At 42.0% G+C, this 13,004-nt stretch overlaps 1 protein-coding gene across 4 annotated transcripts in view; it reads right to left on the minus strand.

Annotated features, from left to right (window-relative positions):
* LOC137046754 (NACHT, LRR and PYD domains-containing protein 12-like) overlaps positions 1-13,004 on the minus strand; it is a 75,640-nt gene that overhangs the window by 6,174 nt on the left and 56,462 nt on the right. The window contains exons 3-7 of one of the 4 annotated variants that reach the window (XM_067424139.1): positions 4,932-5,105; positions 4,654-4,827; positions 4,376-4,549; positions 2,549-2,722; positions 2,427-2,473 (exon numbers count right to left, since the gene is read on the minus strand). In XM_067424139.1, coding sequence (XP_067280240.1) covers positions 2,427-2,473; positions 2,549-2,722; positions 4,376-4,549; positions 4,654-4,827; positions 4,932-5,105 — 743 coding nt within the window. The remainder of the gene's footprint in view (positions 1-2,426; positions 2,474-2,548; positions 2,723-4,375; positions 4,550-4,653; positions 4,828-4,931; positions 5,106-13,004) is intronic. The other 3 variants (XM_067424141.1, XM_067424140.1, XM_067424142.1) reach the window with 3 other exon arrangements.

Below are 13,004 nucleotides of genomic sequence, written 5' to 3' on the forward strand. Positions count from 1 at the left end.
AGTCTCCCATAATATCTGTGGGTTTTTACAATGTGATCTGTTCATTTCCAAGAACTCCTTAATCTGTTTTTTAATTTGCACCATAAACTCTGAATTTGTCAACAGACTGTCGTTAAATCGCCACCTATAGCATTTAGGAGTGAAGGTAGAAGGCGTAATATTGCAAAGTATTGGGGAGTGATCAGAGATAAGAATGGGTAACATTGTTAAATGCGGAATACTGTTAATCAAAGACGGCGAGACACATATATAATCAATCCTAGAATATGTGTGGTGACGAGCAGAGTAGAAAGAAAAATCTGTCAAATGGTCATTTCTAAAGCGCCATAAATCAACCAAGTTTAAATTGGATATAAATGTTTTAAATGCAAGCGATGAGATTGAGGGAGAGGATTGTCCTCCAGATGATCGATCCATCACTGGGTCTAGATACGAATTGAAATCACCTCCTATAATAACGGGTATATCAGGAAATTAGCTTAAACTTTTTTCAAGTGATATAAAAAGGATGGATTAAATATGTTTGGGACATAGACAGAAGCTAAAAGCATCTTAGTATTATTAATTTAACAAGAGCGCACACACATCTTCCATTCATCAAATTCTCTGTATAGTCTATTGATATCTGTAATTTCCTACTTACTAAAATTAGAACTCCCTTTGTTTTAGTGTCAGCACATCAGTGCGCCACCAACTTCAATCGTCTGTTTTGAAAACGATGGACATCTACAGATTTTAAATGCGACTCTTGAATTAATGCTATGGATACAGATTTACGGTGTAAAAACTCCAAGCATCTTGTGCGCTTGATGGGAGAATTCAGCCCGCTGCATTCCAACTAATAATACAGAGCCCCGCCATTCAGACCGAGAGAATAACGTACGTCATACAGAATGGGATGTTGAAAGCGTATCTCCATGTGACCAAACATTATGATATCTAACATCTTGAGTGAAGGAACAGTTTTGCTGACAGTTATAACTATGTACACCAGCTGTCAGGTCATGACAGATTCGTTCGCCTGCTTGACTAGACATTATCGAAGTGCTGTTGTTGATCTGTCAAGGCCTGTTTAACGGCTCTTAAAATGGCGTCGTCGAGATCCTCGGCTGATAGTCCTAGGATTTCTTTCGGTCTTTTCTTAATTGGGGAATCTGTACATTCCCTCTTTGTTGCAGATTTGCTAGACGACATTAGTAATCAGATGAGTACGATTAGCACGGATTTCTCCAATATGACGAGTTTATGGGGATTTGAGGACGAGCCTAAAAACATACAACCGACCGGGTCACGTGACTTCCTGAGCTGAGTTTTTAATAACGGAGTTCATGATTTACTGTCTGACGCCACAGTTTAGGTCCAGAATAAAATATTCATGACACTGTTATAAATTAATCTGACAGAGTATCGACACTTAATGACATGTTCATGACTAATTAAATTTGGACCACTGAAAAAAAGTGCTCATAAAAATGCCTGATATTATAATGGCCTCATGACAGCTGATGCCAAAACCAACACATGACAGTTTAATGTTAACCCATAAAGATGAGTAGCTTCTTAAGTTTGTTTATTAATCTGCTATGTCATGTTTATGACAGGTTATGATGTATCGGTTTATGTCAAGTTGTCATAAAGTCATCTCATATAATGTCATCTTTGCATATTTTTCTAAGTTGTCTAATTGTGATTTATGAGTAAAGGAAGGCACACATGGCGTCTTAAATCGTTCTCCAGAGTGTGTGTGGTTAACTCAGGTGTGCGGTCTTTATCCAATATTTGACTCCATTGGTTTAACGAGCCTTATTAGCGGGTTAGGGCCAGAGCCGTCTGCTATCTGGGAATTCTTCTCTTAGCGTCTGCAGAGAGGGACTCTTTCCTGAGTGGACTCCATTACCTGATCCTCCATCTTCAGACTGCCCACTGGGAGAGTTAGCGCTTTCTCAATTTGTTTGGGTTTTCCTTTCCGGAAGTTTTTCTTCATATCAGAAGTTTAGTAGTTAGGATAGTTATATTACGTTTGACCCTTGCTTTATCAAATGACTATATTAATGTATTTTCTCGGGAGACTCACTTCTATCTGTGGTGTTCAGGCTTATGGACAGATTGGACTGTTTTTACAGACTTTGGTAATGACATTAATGAAGTAGCAGATGTGATTAGTAGCTATGTTACATTTTGTGAAGATATGTTAATCCCAGTGAAATCATTTAGGAAATTTCACAATAGTAAACCATGGGTTACGAAATCAATCAAGATTCCTCTAACACAAAGTAACAGGGCCTTTAAAGAGGGAAATATGGTTCATGTATTATTTATGGGTTTAGGGGTAGGGGCTGTGTGTGTGCGTGTGTGTGTGTGTGTGTGTGCGTGTGCGTGTGCGTGTGTGTGTGCGTGTGCGTGTGCGTGTGCGTGTGTAGACGTACACTTCCGTAGTCCTGCTGTCATCATGTCCTCTCCTCCATGATCCACACTATAAACACACATTAATGTAGATATGCATCATTCACACACACATTCAGTATGTCAGTATTAGTGTTTGACATACTTGAGTATCTGCAGTTTATAGTTTGGATCCTCCAGTTTGTGTTTGAGCAGCTGGACTCCTGATTGTCCTGGGTGATTGTAGCTCAGATCCAGCTCTCTCAGGTGTGATGGGTTTAAACTCAGAGCTGAAGACACATAACCACAGCCTTCCTCTGTCACCATACAGCCAGACAACCTACAGACATACACAGAGTCAGATAATCTACAGACACACAACAGTCAGACCATCTACAGACACACAACAGTCAGAAAATCTACAGACACACACAGTCAGACCATCTACAGACACAAAACAGTCAGATAATCTACAGACACACAACAGTCAGATAATCTACAGACACACACAGTCAGATAATCTACAGACACACACAGTCAGATAACCTACAGACACACACAGTCAGATAACCTACAGACACACAACAGTCAGATAACCTACAGACACACACAGTCAGACCATCTACAGACACACACAGTAAAATAATCTACAGACACACAACAGTCAGATAACCTACAGACACACACAGTCAGACCATCTACAGACACACACAGTCAGATAACCTACATACACACAACAGTCAGATAACCTACAGACACACACAGTCAGACCATCTACAGACACACACAGTCAGATAACCTACATACACACAACAGTCAGATAACCTACAGACACACAACAGTCAGATAACCTACAGACACACACAGTCAGACCATCTACAGACACACACAGTCAGATAACCTACATACACACAACAGTCAGATAACCTACACACACACACAGTCAGATAACCTACAGACACACACAGTCAGATAACCTACAGACACACAACAGTCAGATAATCTACAGACACACACAGTCAGACCATCTACAGACACACACAGTCAGATAACCTACATACACACAACAGTCAGATAACCTACAGACACACACAGTCAGATAATCTACAGACACACAACAGTCAGATAATCTACAGACACACACAGTCAGATAACTTACAGAAACACAACAGTCAGATAACCTACAGACACACAACAGTCAGATAACCTACAGACACACACAGTCAGATAATCTACAGACACACAACAGTCATATAATCTACATACACACAACAGTCAGATAACCTACAGACACACAACAGTCAGATAACCTACAGACACACAACAGTCAGATAACCTACAGACACACACAGTCAGATAATCTACAGACACACAACAGTCAGATAATCTACAGACACACACAGTCAGATAACCTACAGACACACAACAGTCAGATAACCTACAGACTCACACAGTCAGACCATCTACAGACACACACAGTCAGATAATCTACAGACACACAGTCAGATAACCTACATACACACAACAGTCAGATAACCTACAGACACACACAGTCAGATAATCTACAGACACACAACAGTCATATAATCTACATACACACAACAGTCAGATAACCTACAGACACACAACAGTCAGATAACCTACAGACACACAACAGTCAGATAACCTACAGACACACAACAGTCATATAATCTACATACACACAACAGTCAGATAACCTACAGACACACAACAGTCAGATAACCTACAGACACACAACAGTCAGATAACCTACATACACACAACAGTCAGATAATCTACAGACACAGACATTAAGATAATCTACATACACACAACAGTCAGATAATCTACAGACACAGACATTAAGATAATCTACAGACACACACACAGACTCAGACCATCTACAGACTCAGACAGTCAGGAGATCTACAAACACGCATCAGCATTATGACCAGCTGACTATAAATACTATAAACTTATATTTTCTTAATACCGCAGTATCTGCAGCTGACAGTTTGGACTCTTCAGTCCATCCGAGAGCAGCTTCACTCCTGAATCACGCAGGTCATTGTTACTCAGGTCCAGCTCTCTCAGGGCAGAGTTGGAGGACTGTAGAGCTGATGACAAACTCTCACAACACTGGGCAGTCAGATTACAGCCAGCAAGACTGATAGAGATTAGAGAAAACACATAAACAGTCAGATCATCTACAGACACACATCGCCATTATGACCAGCTGACTGTAAATTATCTCTTATATTTTCTTAATACCTCAGTATCTGCAGCTGACAGTTTGGACTCTTCAGTCCATCCGAGAGCAGCTTCACTCCTGAATCACGTAGGTCATTGTTACTCAGGTCCAGCTCTCTCAGGGCAGAGTTGGAGGACTGTAGAGCTGATGACAAACTCTCACAACACTGAGCAGTGAGATTACAGCCAGCAAGACTGATAGAGATTAGAGAAAACACATAAACAGTCAGATCATCTACAGATACACATCGCCATTATGACCAGCTGACTGTAAATTATCTCTTATATTTTCTTAATACCTCAGTATCTGCAGCTGACAGTTTGGACTCCTCAGTGCGTCAGAAAGCAGCTTCCCTCTTGAGTCCTGCAGGTCATTGTTACGCAGATCCAGCTCTCTCAGGACAGAGTTTGAGGATTGTAGAGCTGATGACATGACTTCACAATGCTGATCTGAGAGATTATAGCCACACAATCTAGAAGAGATTAAATACAATTTACGAAGTAACAAAACAATAAAATCATGTACAGAGTGATGCCAGTTTTTGACCGCAAAGTAGGATGACACTATCTGAACATTGAATCAGAATAAGGTGAGCTCCTGTTAATAATCTGATTGTATTAATATCTGAAATCAGATTAGCTCTTTACTGCTTCTTCAACTAGTGAATATTTAACATTTTGCGTATATTAAGGGTATAAACATTTAAAGTTTTGAGAGATTCTCCAGACAGCTATGCATTTATTGCAGTTTTACAATTTTTCTACTGGATTAAATGCTTACTTCTAAATTGTTCATTTGGTAAATATTTTCCCTTTGACATTGTGTCAAAGTTCAGACACTAGGGGTCACACTTGGGAGCCCAGACACAGGCAGCGGTCTCTTCCTTGCTCATGAATGGATAGATAAGAACAGCTCCTCCATTCTCACCACCCTTGAAAGGGGTTCGGTGAGGGGGTTCACGATGGTCCATCAGGTGGAGAGAGCATTGCAGTGCATTTTGTCAAAAAAAAACAAAAACAAAAAAAAAACACCATGTGGCAGGGCCACCCAGGACATCCATCCATGATGTGTAAGCTTACTGTCTGGTTACTCTTACTCCCTTAAGCCTACTCCCTGGGACTATTTCATGCATTTGAATCTCTCTTTGATATATTTTCATTGTTGTCTAGACTCTTAAATATAACTTACTCATCACCATATATTGTTTAATATTGCTTATCAAGTTAAATTTGATATTGCTAGCTACATGATACAATTTTAGCAGGGCTTTGCATGTTATAAATGTAAAGAAATAATCAGGCTGACAGAAGATTTCAGATTTAGAGACACGCATCCAGACTTTATGTGAGAGTAGTGAGAATGTAACCGCTTTAGACACTGATTTGGATGCGACTAGCTTAGTGAACACTCATTGTTTGGTTCCGGCTGAGCCCGCGGAGCAGGGCTGAGTGACGATGAGAAAGCAAAGTCGCGGATCAAAAAAACACTCTACCGTTCCGATTAGAACATCAAACAGGTTCTCCCCACTCAGTGACGCACCCACTGAGGATCCTGTTAAAAGTGCCTAGCGCTTATTGTTAATGATATGATTATAGATCATAACCCAGATGTGCTGTGTTTGACAGAAACCTGGCTAAAACCTGACGATTACATTACTTTAAATGAGTCCACCCCGCCCCGAGATTATAGTTATAAACACGAGCCGCGTCTGAAAGGTAAAGGGGGAGGTGTTGCTGTCATCAATGCTCTAGTTCAGTTTAGAATCTGGAGGTATTACGTGCGTTTGTATCTCGTATCGTCTTTGAATGGGCATTCCCTTTTCCTTACTCCTGGCTGCAGGGGTTTCCCGAGTCTGTGATTCGCTGACGGTCTTGTAGTGTTTTTGATCGACGCCTTAGGAAGCCAATCACGTGGTGTTTTGGCAGCTGGATGGAAAGTCGTGTGGGTATTTTTTAAAGTTGAAGCACACTCGCTGTAGATCGTTGGTTGAAATTATGAGGAAAAACATAACTTAGAACACAAAACTTAATGGAAGGAAAAGAAACTAAGTAAAAGAAAGAGAAGGGTAACACTTTATAATAACGTTCAGTTGTAAGTCATTTATAAGTGGTTAGTTAATGATGAAATAATAATTTATAAAACATTCATAAATGATTATCAAGTAATATGCTAACAATTAGCAGATCTGTCGTGTTATCTTTAAAAAATAGGATATCAAAATAATCAGAGTAATATATTAATATATTATTAATCACTGAAATGTCAGTGTAAAATTATCTCAATAAACAATTATTAATCAGGAACAAATGATGATCAAACCATTAGTAAATAATGAATTTATAATTTATTAATGTATCATTAAAGTTGTAAGCTGGTCTGTTAAAACACAACAATGCATTTATGCAAAAGCTATTTTTTTAAAGAATGATAAATTACTAGTTGTTAAATCAATAAACATTTTAGAATGACTTAAAGTCAGGGGATTGCAGTGCGGTAAGTTAAATCCTTTCCCTCAACAGTGCAGACGTGTGTTCTGTGAGGGGTCTAGTGATAATGTGAACTGGTTTTACCCTCCACTGAAGCTAACGTCAGGTGCATGTTAAAGACTCCATGTGTGTGAGAGAAGGCAGCTGTCTATACCCTCACCAGTCAGCATTTACTTTAAAATACACAATACAAAGTGTTCAACACATTATAGATCAGGGGTCGGCAGGTATATTTGGCCGCGGGCCCAAAAAATAAAAGCCACTAGATGGCGGGCCAGAATATAATCAATAATTATAGCCGATAATATAAGAAATAAATTGATGAAAAATACAACTATAATTGCCTGACGCACTGCTACAGTGTCTTTTGTAGCTGGTAGAGAGCTGTTACTCTGTTAAAAATTGAATAAATGAATAAAGCAGTAGTGACACGTAACCTGGCAAGTATCTTCATTCACCAACTTACAACACAGACCGCCTTTCTAAAACAAACATACAGCTCTGGAAAACTCGAACTCTGGTTTTTCCACATGGGAATCTGACGCTCTAACAATGAGGCTAAAGCCTGAATGCTTTTGAAGAAGGCACTACTAGATGGTCTCTTGAAATTGTCTCGTGCGTTTACCTTTAGAGCACTCACTAGTTCGCCTCCGTTACACTATCAGATATATTTCAAGACCAGCCGCTATCAAAACAATCAGGCAGATATTATCGCCAGTTGCCGACCACTGTTTGAGATGATGTTGTAAACGCATGAATAAATCATTTACAAATCTTTATCACCCGTTACAAATGATCTGTACACTTATACAAGGCATTTACAGTGCTTTCTGCGTCCCCTAATCTAAAGTGTAGACTATTCATCACTTGTAAATGTCTTACACATCATCCGTAGATCTTTCTCACCCGTTACAAATGTGTCCCCCGTTTGCTACAACAAATGTACATGTGAAAATTCAATTCTGCTATTCCTCACCTGTGGCGATAGAAATGAGTAAATAGGTAATTCATCTAATTACTGTAAGCATTTAACTCCTATTCGTCACATAACCCAATCCCTTCCCTAAACCTACCCGTTTGTGTATTATAAAAAATCAGGCAGATAAAATATAACAGGCAGATACGACTGCAGGAACATTTTATTCAAAAAGCACAAATATTCCAAGTGTCCCGAGGCCAAACGATTGGTTTGTGTGAAGTAAATCCCCAGAAGCGATCAGCAGTGTCGAGTCCATCCACCGGCCGAAGATCAACACATTTCAAAATCTGCCGCCGGAAGAAACGTCACGCCAGCTTTGACAGCATTGGCTCTCGTGTGTCATGTGACCGATTGCGTCATGCTAAAGAGTCGGGTATATTATTTGATTGAGAAATATGAGAAATATGCGTTCATAAAGGGATCATCATTTCAACAATTAAAACATTAAGATCAACTCTGTTCTTCACATAAAGATATCGTATGACTTCAGAAAACTTGGACTGCAACATGAGCTAATACTTTTACAAATGCAAAGAATTAAATGTGTCTTGATCTGACGCATTGGGATATGCATCGATACATTATATACTCATCAATTACTAATGGTTTGATCATCATTTGTTCATTATTAATAATTTATTGAGATAATGGTACGCTGACATTTCAGTGATTAATAATATATTAACTAGTAACTTAACCATTTACTAAGGATCTGTTTGATTATTTTATATTATATATTTTTAAAGATAACTTTTGACAGATTTGTAAATCGTTAGCATATTATACTTAATCATTTATGAACGTATAGTCATGATTTATAAATTATTAGTTTATCATTACCTAATAATTTGTAAAAAATTTATAACTGAATCTACAAAACACAAAAAATAATTTATTAACATCTATGAAAAGCACGGTCATGTTTTGTAAATGATTAGTTCATCATTAACTAACCACTTATAAATGACTTACAACTGAACGTTATTATAAAGTGTTACCAAGGCGGGTTAGACAAGAGTTCTAAGCCCCTTTCACACTGCACATCGGACCCGCAATATTACCGGAGCATTGCCGGGTCGCCTTCTGTATGAAAGCAACCACGTCCCGGGATTGATTACCGAATTCGACCCGGGTCGGGGACCTAGTAACATTGCGGGATTCGACCCGGGACGAGCGCTGTGTGAACAAAAGCCGAAACTAATGCCGCAGCGTGTGCGTGGTTATCGTGCGACTCCTAGAGCTTGTTTTTTCAATAACACAACCCTGCTGTCAGAAGAGCTCGTCTGTGTTTTAAACGCAGAGAAAGCTAAATTGTCCTTAGAAGAACAATAGGGCTTGGGCCCTAAAAATCTGCCCATCCTCCTGGATGGATTCTGACCAATTAGGCTAGATGATCTTGGTTCAGAGGGGAATGTGTCCTCATCCTCACCATAAATTATGTTATCTGTGTTCTCCTACTTTGCTGCTCGAAGCAGAGAGTAAATTTAGACATGATTTCTTATTATAAGAACATTATACATTCATTCAATCAAACCATCTTCTGAATAAGAACAGAGATTTACAATCATGCCAGACAAGGCATATTTTCAAACAACCCTTCAATAGTTATACCATTATCTAGTTACATGAATTATGCATAATGGTCACGTGTATTGGTTATAGAGCTGATAGAGAATTATGCATAATGGTCACGTGTATTGGTTATAGAGCTGATAGAGAATTATGCATAATGGTCATGTGTATTGGTTATAGAGCTGATAAAGAATTATGCATAATGGTCACGTGTATTGGTTATAGAGCTGATAGAGAATTATGCAGTCGAAGGCTGTTTGAATGCCAGTCTGACCATCAATCCTTTGAATGATTTTATGCAGTTTATATGTAACAAACAGTTTCTGTGGGTTTTTAGTGTGGATTCTAACCATGACACTCATCGTTCATTTAAAGGTCATTGAGAAAATAGAGATCTGGTTTGTTTAATTGTCTTGTGGTCAAACAAAGTCTGTTGTTATCTTTGGTGTTGCTCAGAGTTGCCAAAGTTTGCCGGGCGATTAAGTGCTTAGCTTGGGTTTTTGTGGCTTGAGGCAGACTGACCGGCGTCCACTTCAATTAAGGCCATAAATTGTTGATTTGTTGAGTTGAGTTTTGTGTGGAATTATGCATGAACAAATCATCTGGAAGATTAATTTGTGTCTGATGCGGCCTCAGTTCTTACATAAGTATGTGCGTGACCTGCTGAAATACATCAGCACATTATTAAATGTAAGTTTCAAACCTTTTATTTGTGACATTAACTTGATCACATTGCTGAAAGAGTAGCCCCGCCCACTGACTCGTGATATTCAGTAGCCCCGCCCACTGACTCATCATATTCAGTAGCCCTGCCCACTGACTCATCATATTCAGTAGCCCTGCCCACCGACTCGTGTAATTCAGTAGCCCCACCCACTGACTCGTCATATTCCATAGCCCCGCCCAATGACTCGTGTAATTCAGTAGCCCCGCCCACCGACTCGTCATATTCCATAGCCCCGCCCAATGACTCGTATAATTCAGTAGCCCCGCCCACTGACTCATCATATTCAGTAGCCCGGGCCACCGACTCTGGTAATTCAGTAGCCCCGCCCACCGACTCGTCATATTCCATAGCCCCGCCAAATGACTCGTGGAATTCAGTAGCCCCGCCCACCGACTCGTCATATTCAGTAGCCCCGGCCACCGACTCATGTAATTCAGTAGCCCTGCCCACTGACTCTTGTAATTCAGTAGCCCCGCCCACTGACTCGTCATATTCCATAGCCCCGCCCAATGACTCATGTAATTCAGTAGCCCCGCCCACCGACTCGTCATATTCCATAGCCCCGCCCAATGACTCATGCAATTCAGTAGCCCCGCCCACCGACTCATGTAATTCAGTAGCCCCACCCACCGACTCATGTAATTCAGTAGCCCCGCCCAATGACTCGTGTAATTCAGTAGTCCCGCCCACTGACTCATCATATTCAGTAGCCCCGCCCACCGACTCATGTAATTCAGTAGCCCTGCCCACTGACTCTTGTAATTCAGTAGCCCCGCCCACTGACTCGTCATATTCCATAGCCCCGGCCACTGACTCATGTAATTCAGTAGCCCCACCCACTGACTCGTCATATTCCATAGCCCCGCCCAATGACTCGTGTAATTCAGTAGCCCCGCCCATCGACTCGTCATATTCCATAGCCCCGCCCAATGACTCGTATAATTCAGTAGCCCCGCCCACTGACTCATCATATTCAGTAGCCCGGGCCACCGACTCTGGTAATTCAGTAGCCCCGCCCACCGACTCGTCATATTCCATAGCCCCGCCCAATGACTCGTGGAATTCAGTAGCCCCGCCCACCGACTCGTCATATTCCATAGCCCCGCCCAATGACTCGTGTAATTCAGTAGTCCCGCCCACTGACTCATCATATTCAGTAGCCCCGGCCACCGACTCATGTAATTCAGTAGCCCTGCCCACTGACTCTTGTAATTCAGTAGCCCCGCCCACTGACTCGTCATATTCCATAGCCCCGCCCAATGACTCATGTAATTCAGTAGCCCCGCCCACCGACTCGTCATATTCCATAGCCCCGCCCAATGACTCATGCAATTCAGTAGCCCCGCCCACCGACTCATGTAATTCAGTAGCCCCGCCCAATGACTCGTGTAATTCAGTAGTCCCGCCCACTGACTCATCATATTCAGTAGCCCCGCCCACCGACTCATGTAATTCAGTAGCCCTGCCCACTGACTCTTGTAATTCAGTAGCCCCGCCCACTGACTCGTCATATTCCATAGCCCCGCCCAATGACTCGTGTAATTCAGTAGCCCCGCCCACCGACTCGTCATATTCCATAGCCCCGCCCAATGACTCGTGTAATTCAGTAGCCCCGCCCACCCACTCATGTAATTCAGTAACCCCGCCCACTGATTCGTCTTATTCCGTAGCCCTACCCACTGACTCGTGTAATTCAGTAGCCCCGCCCACTGACTCATCATATTCCATAGCCCCGCCCACTGACTCGTGTAATTCAGTAGCCCCGCCCACCCACTCATGTAATTCAGTAACCCCGCCCACTGATTCGTCTTATTCCGTAGCCCTACCCACTGACTCGTGTAATTCAGTAGCCCCGCCCACTGACTCGTGTAATTCAGTAGCCCCTCCCACTGACTCGTGTAATTCAGTAGCCCCGCCCACTGACTCATGTAACTCAGTAGCCCCTCCCACTGACTCGTGTAATTCAGTAGCCCCGCCCACTGACTCATGTAATTCAGTAGCCCCGCCCACCGACTCGTCATATTCAGTAGCCCCGCCCACCGACTCGTGTAATTCAGTAGCCCCGCCCACTGACTCGTGTAATTCAGTAGCCCCGCCCACCGACTCGTGTAATTCAGTAGCCCCGCCCACCGACTCGTGTAATTCAGTAGCCCCGCCCACCGACTCGTGTAATTCAGTAGCCCCGCCCACCGACTCGTGTAATTCAGTAGCCCCGCCCACCGACTCGTGTAATTCAGTAGCCCCGCCCACCGACTCGTGTAATTCAGTAGCCCCGCCCACCGACTCGTGTAATTCAGTAGCCCCGCCCACCGACTCGTGTAATTCAGTAGCCCCGCCCACCGACTCGTGTAATTCAGTAGCCCCGCCCACCGACTCGTGTAATTCACTAGCCGCGCCCACCGACTCATGGAGCTGATCGGCTTTAGTCAGCAGCAATAAACATGTGGAAGAAGATCGCAAGATATTGTGGAAGAACACAGTCGCTGCATAAGCTTCCTTTAGATCCTAATATTAGGAATGTGTGATACTTCATTTATTTTAAATATAGTTCCAGCTCACGTGGGGAAGAACGTTTGTGTGCTCACTTCACGTGTGTGTGTGTGTGTG

Source organism: Pseudorasbora parva, chromosome 18, assembly GCF_024679245.1.
Source record: "Pseudorasbora parva isolate DD20220531a chromosome 18, ASM2467924v1, whole genome shotgun sequence".
Classification (NCBI taxonomy): domain Eukaryota; kingdom Metazoa; phylum Chordata; class Actinopteri; order Cypriniformes; family Gobionidae; genus Pseudorasbora; species Pseudorasbora parva.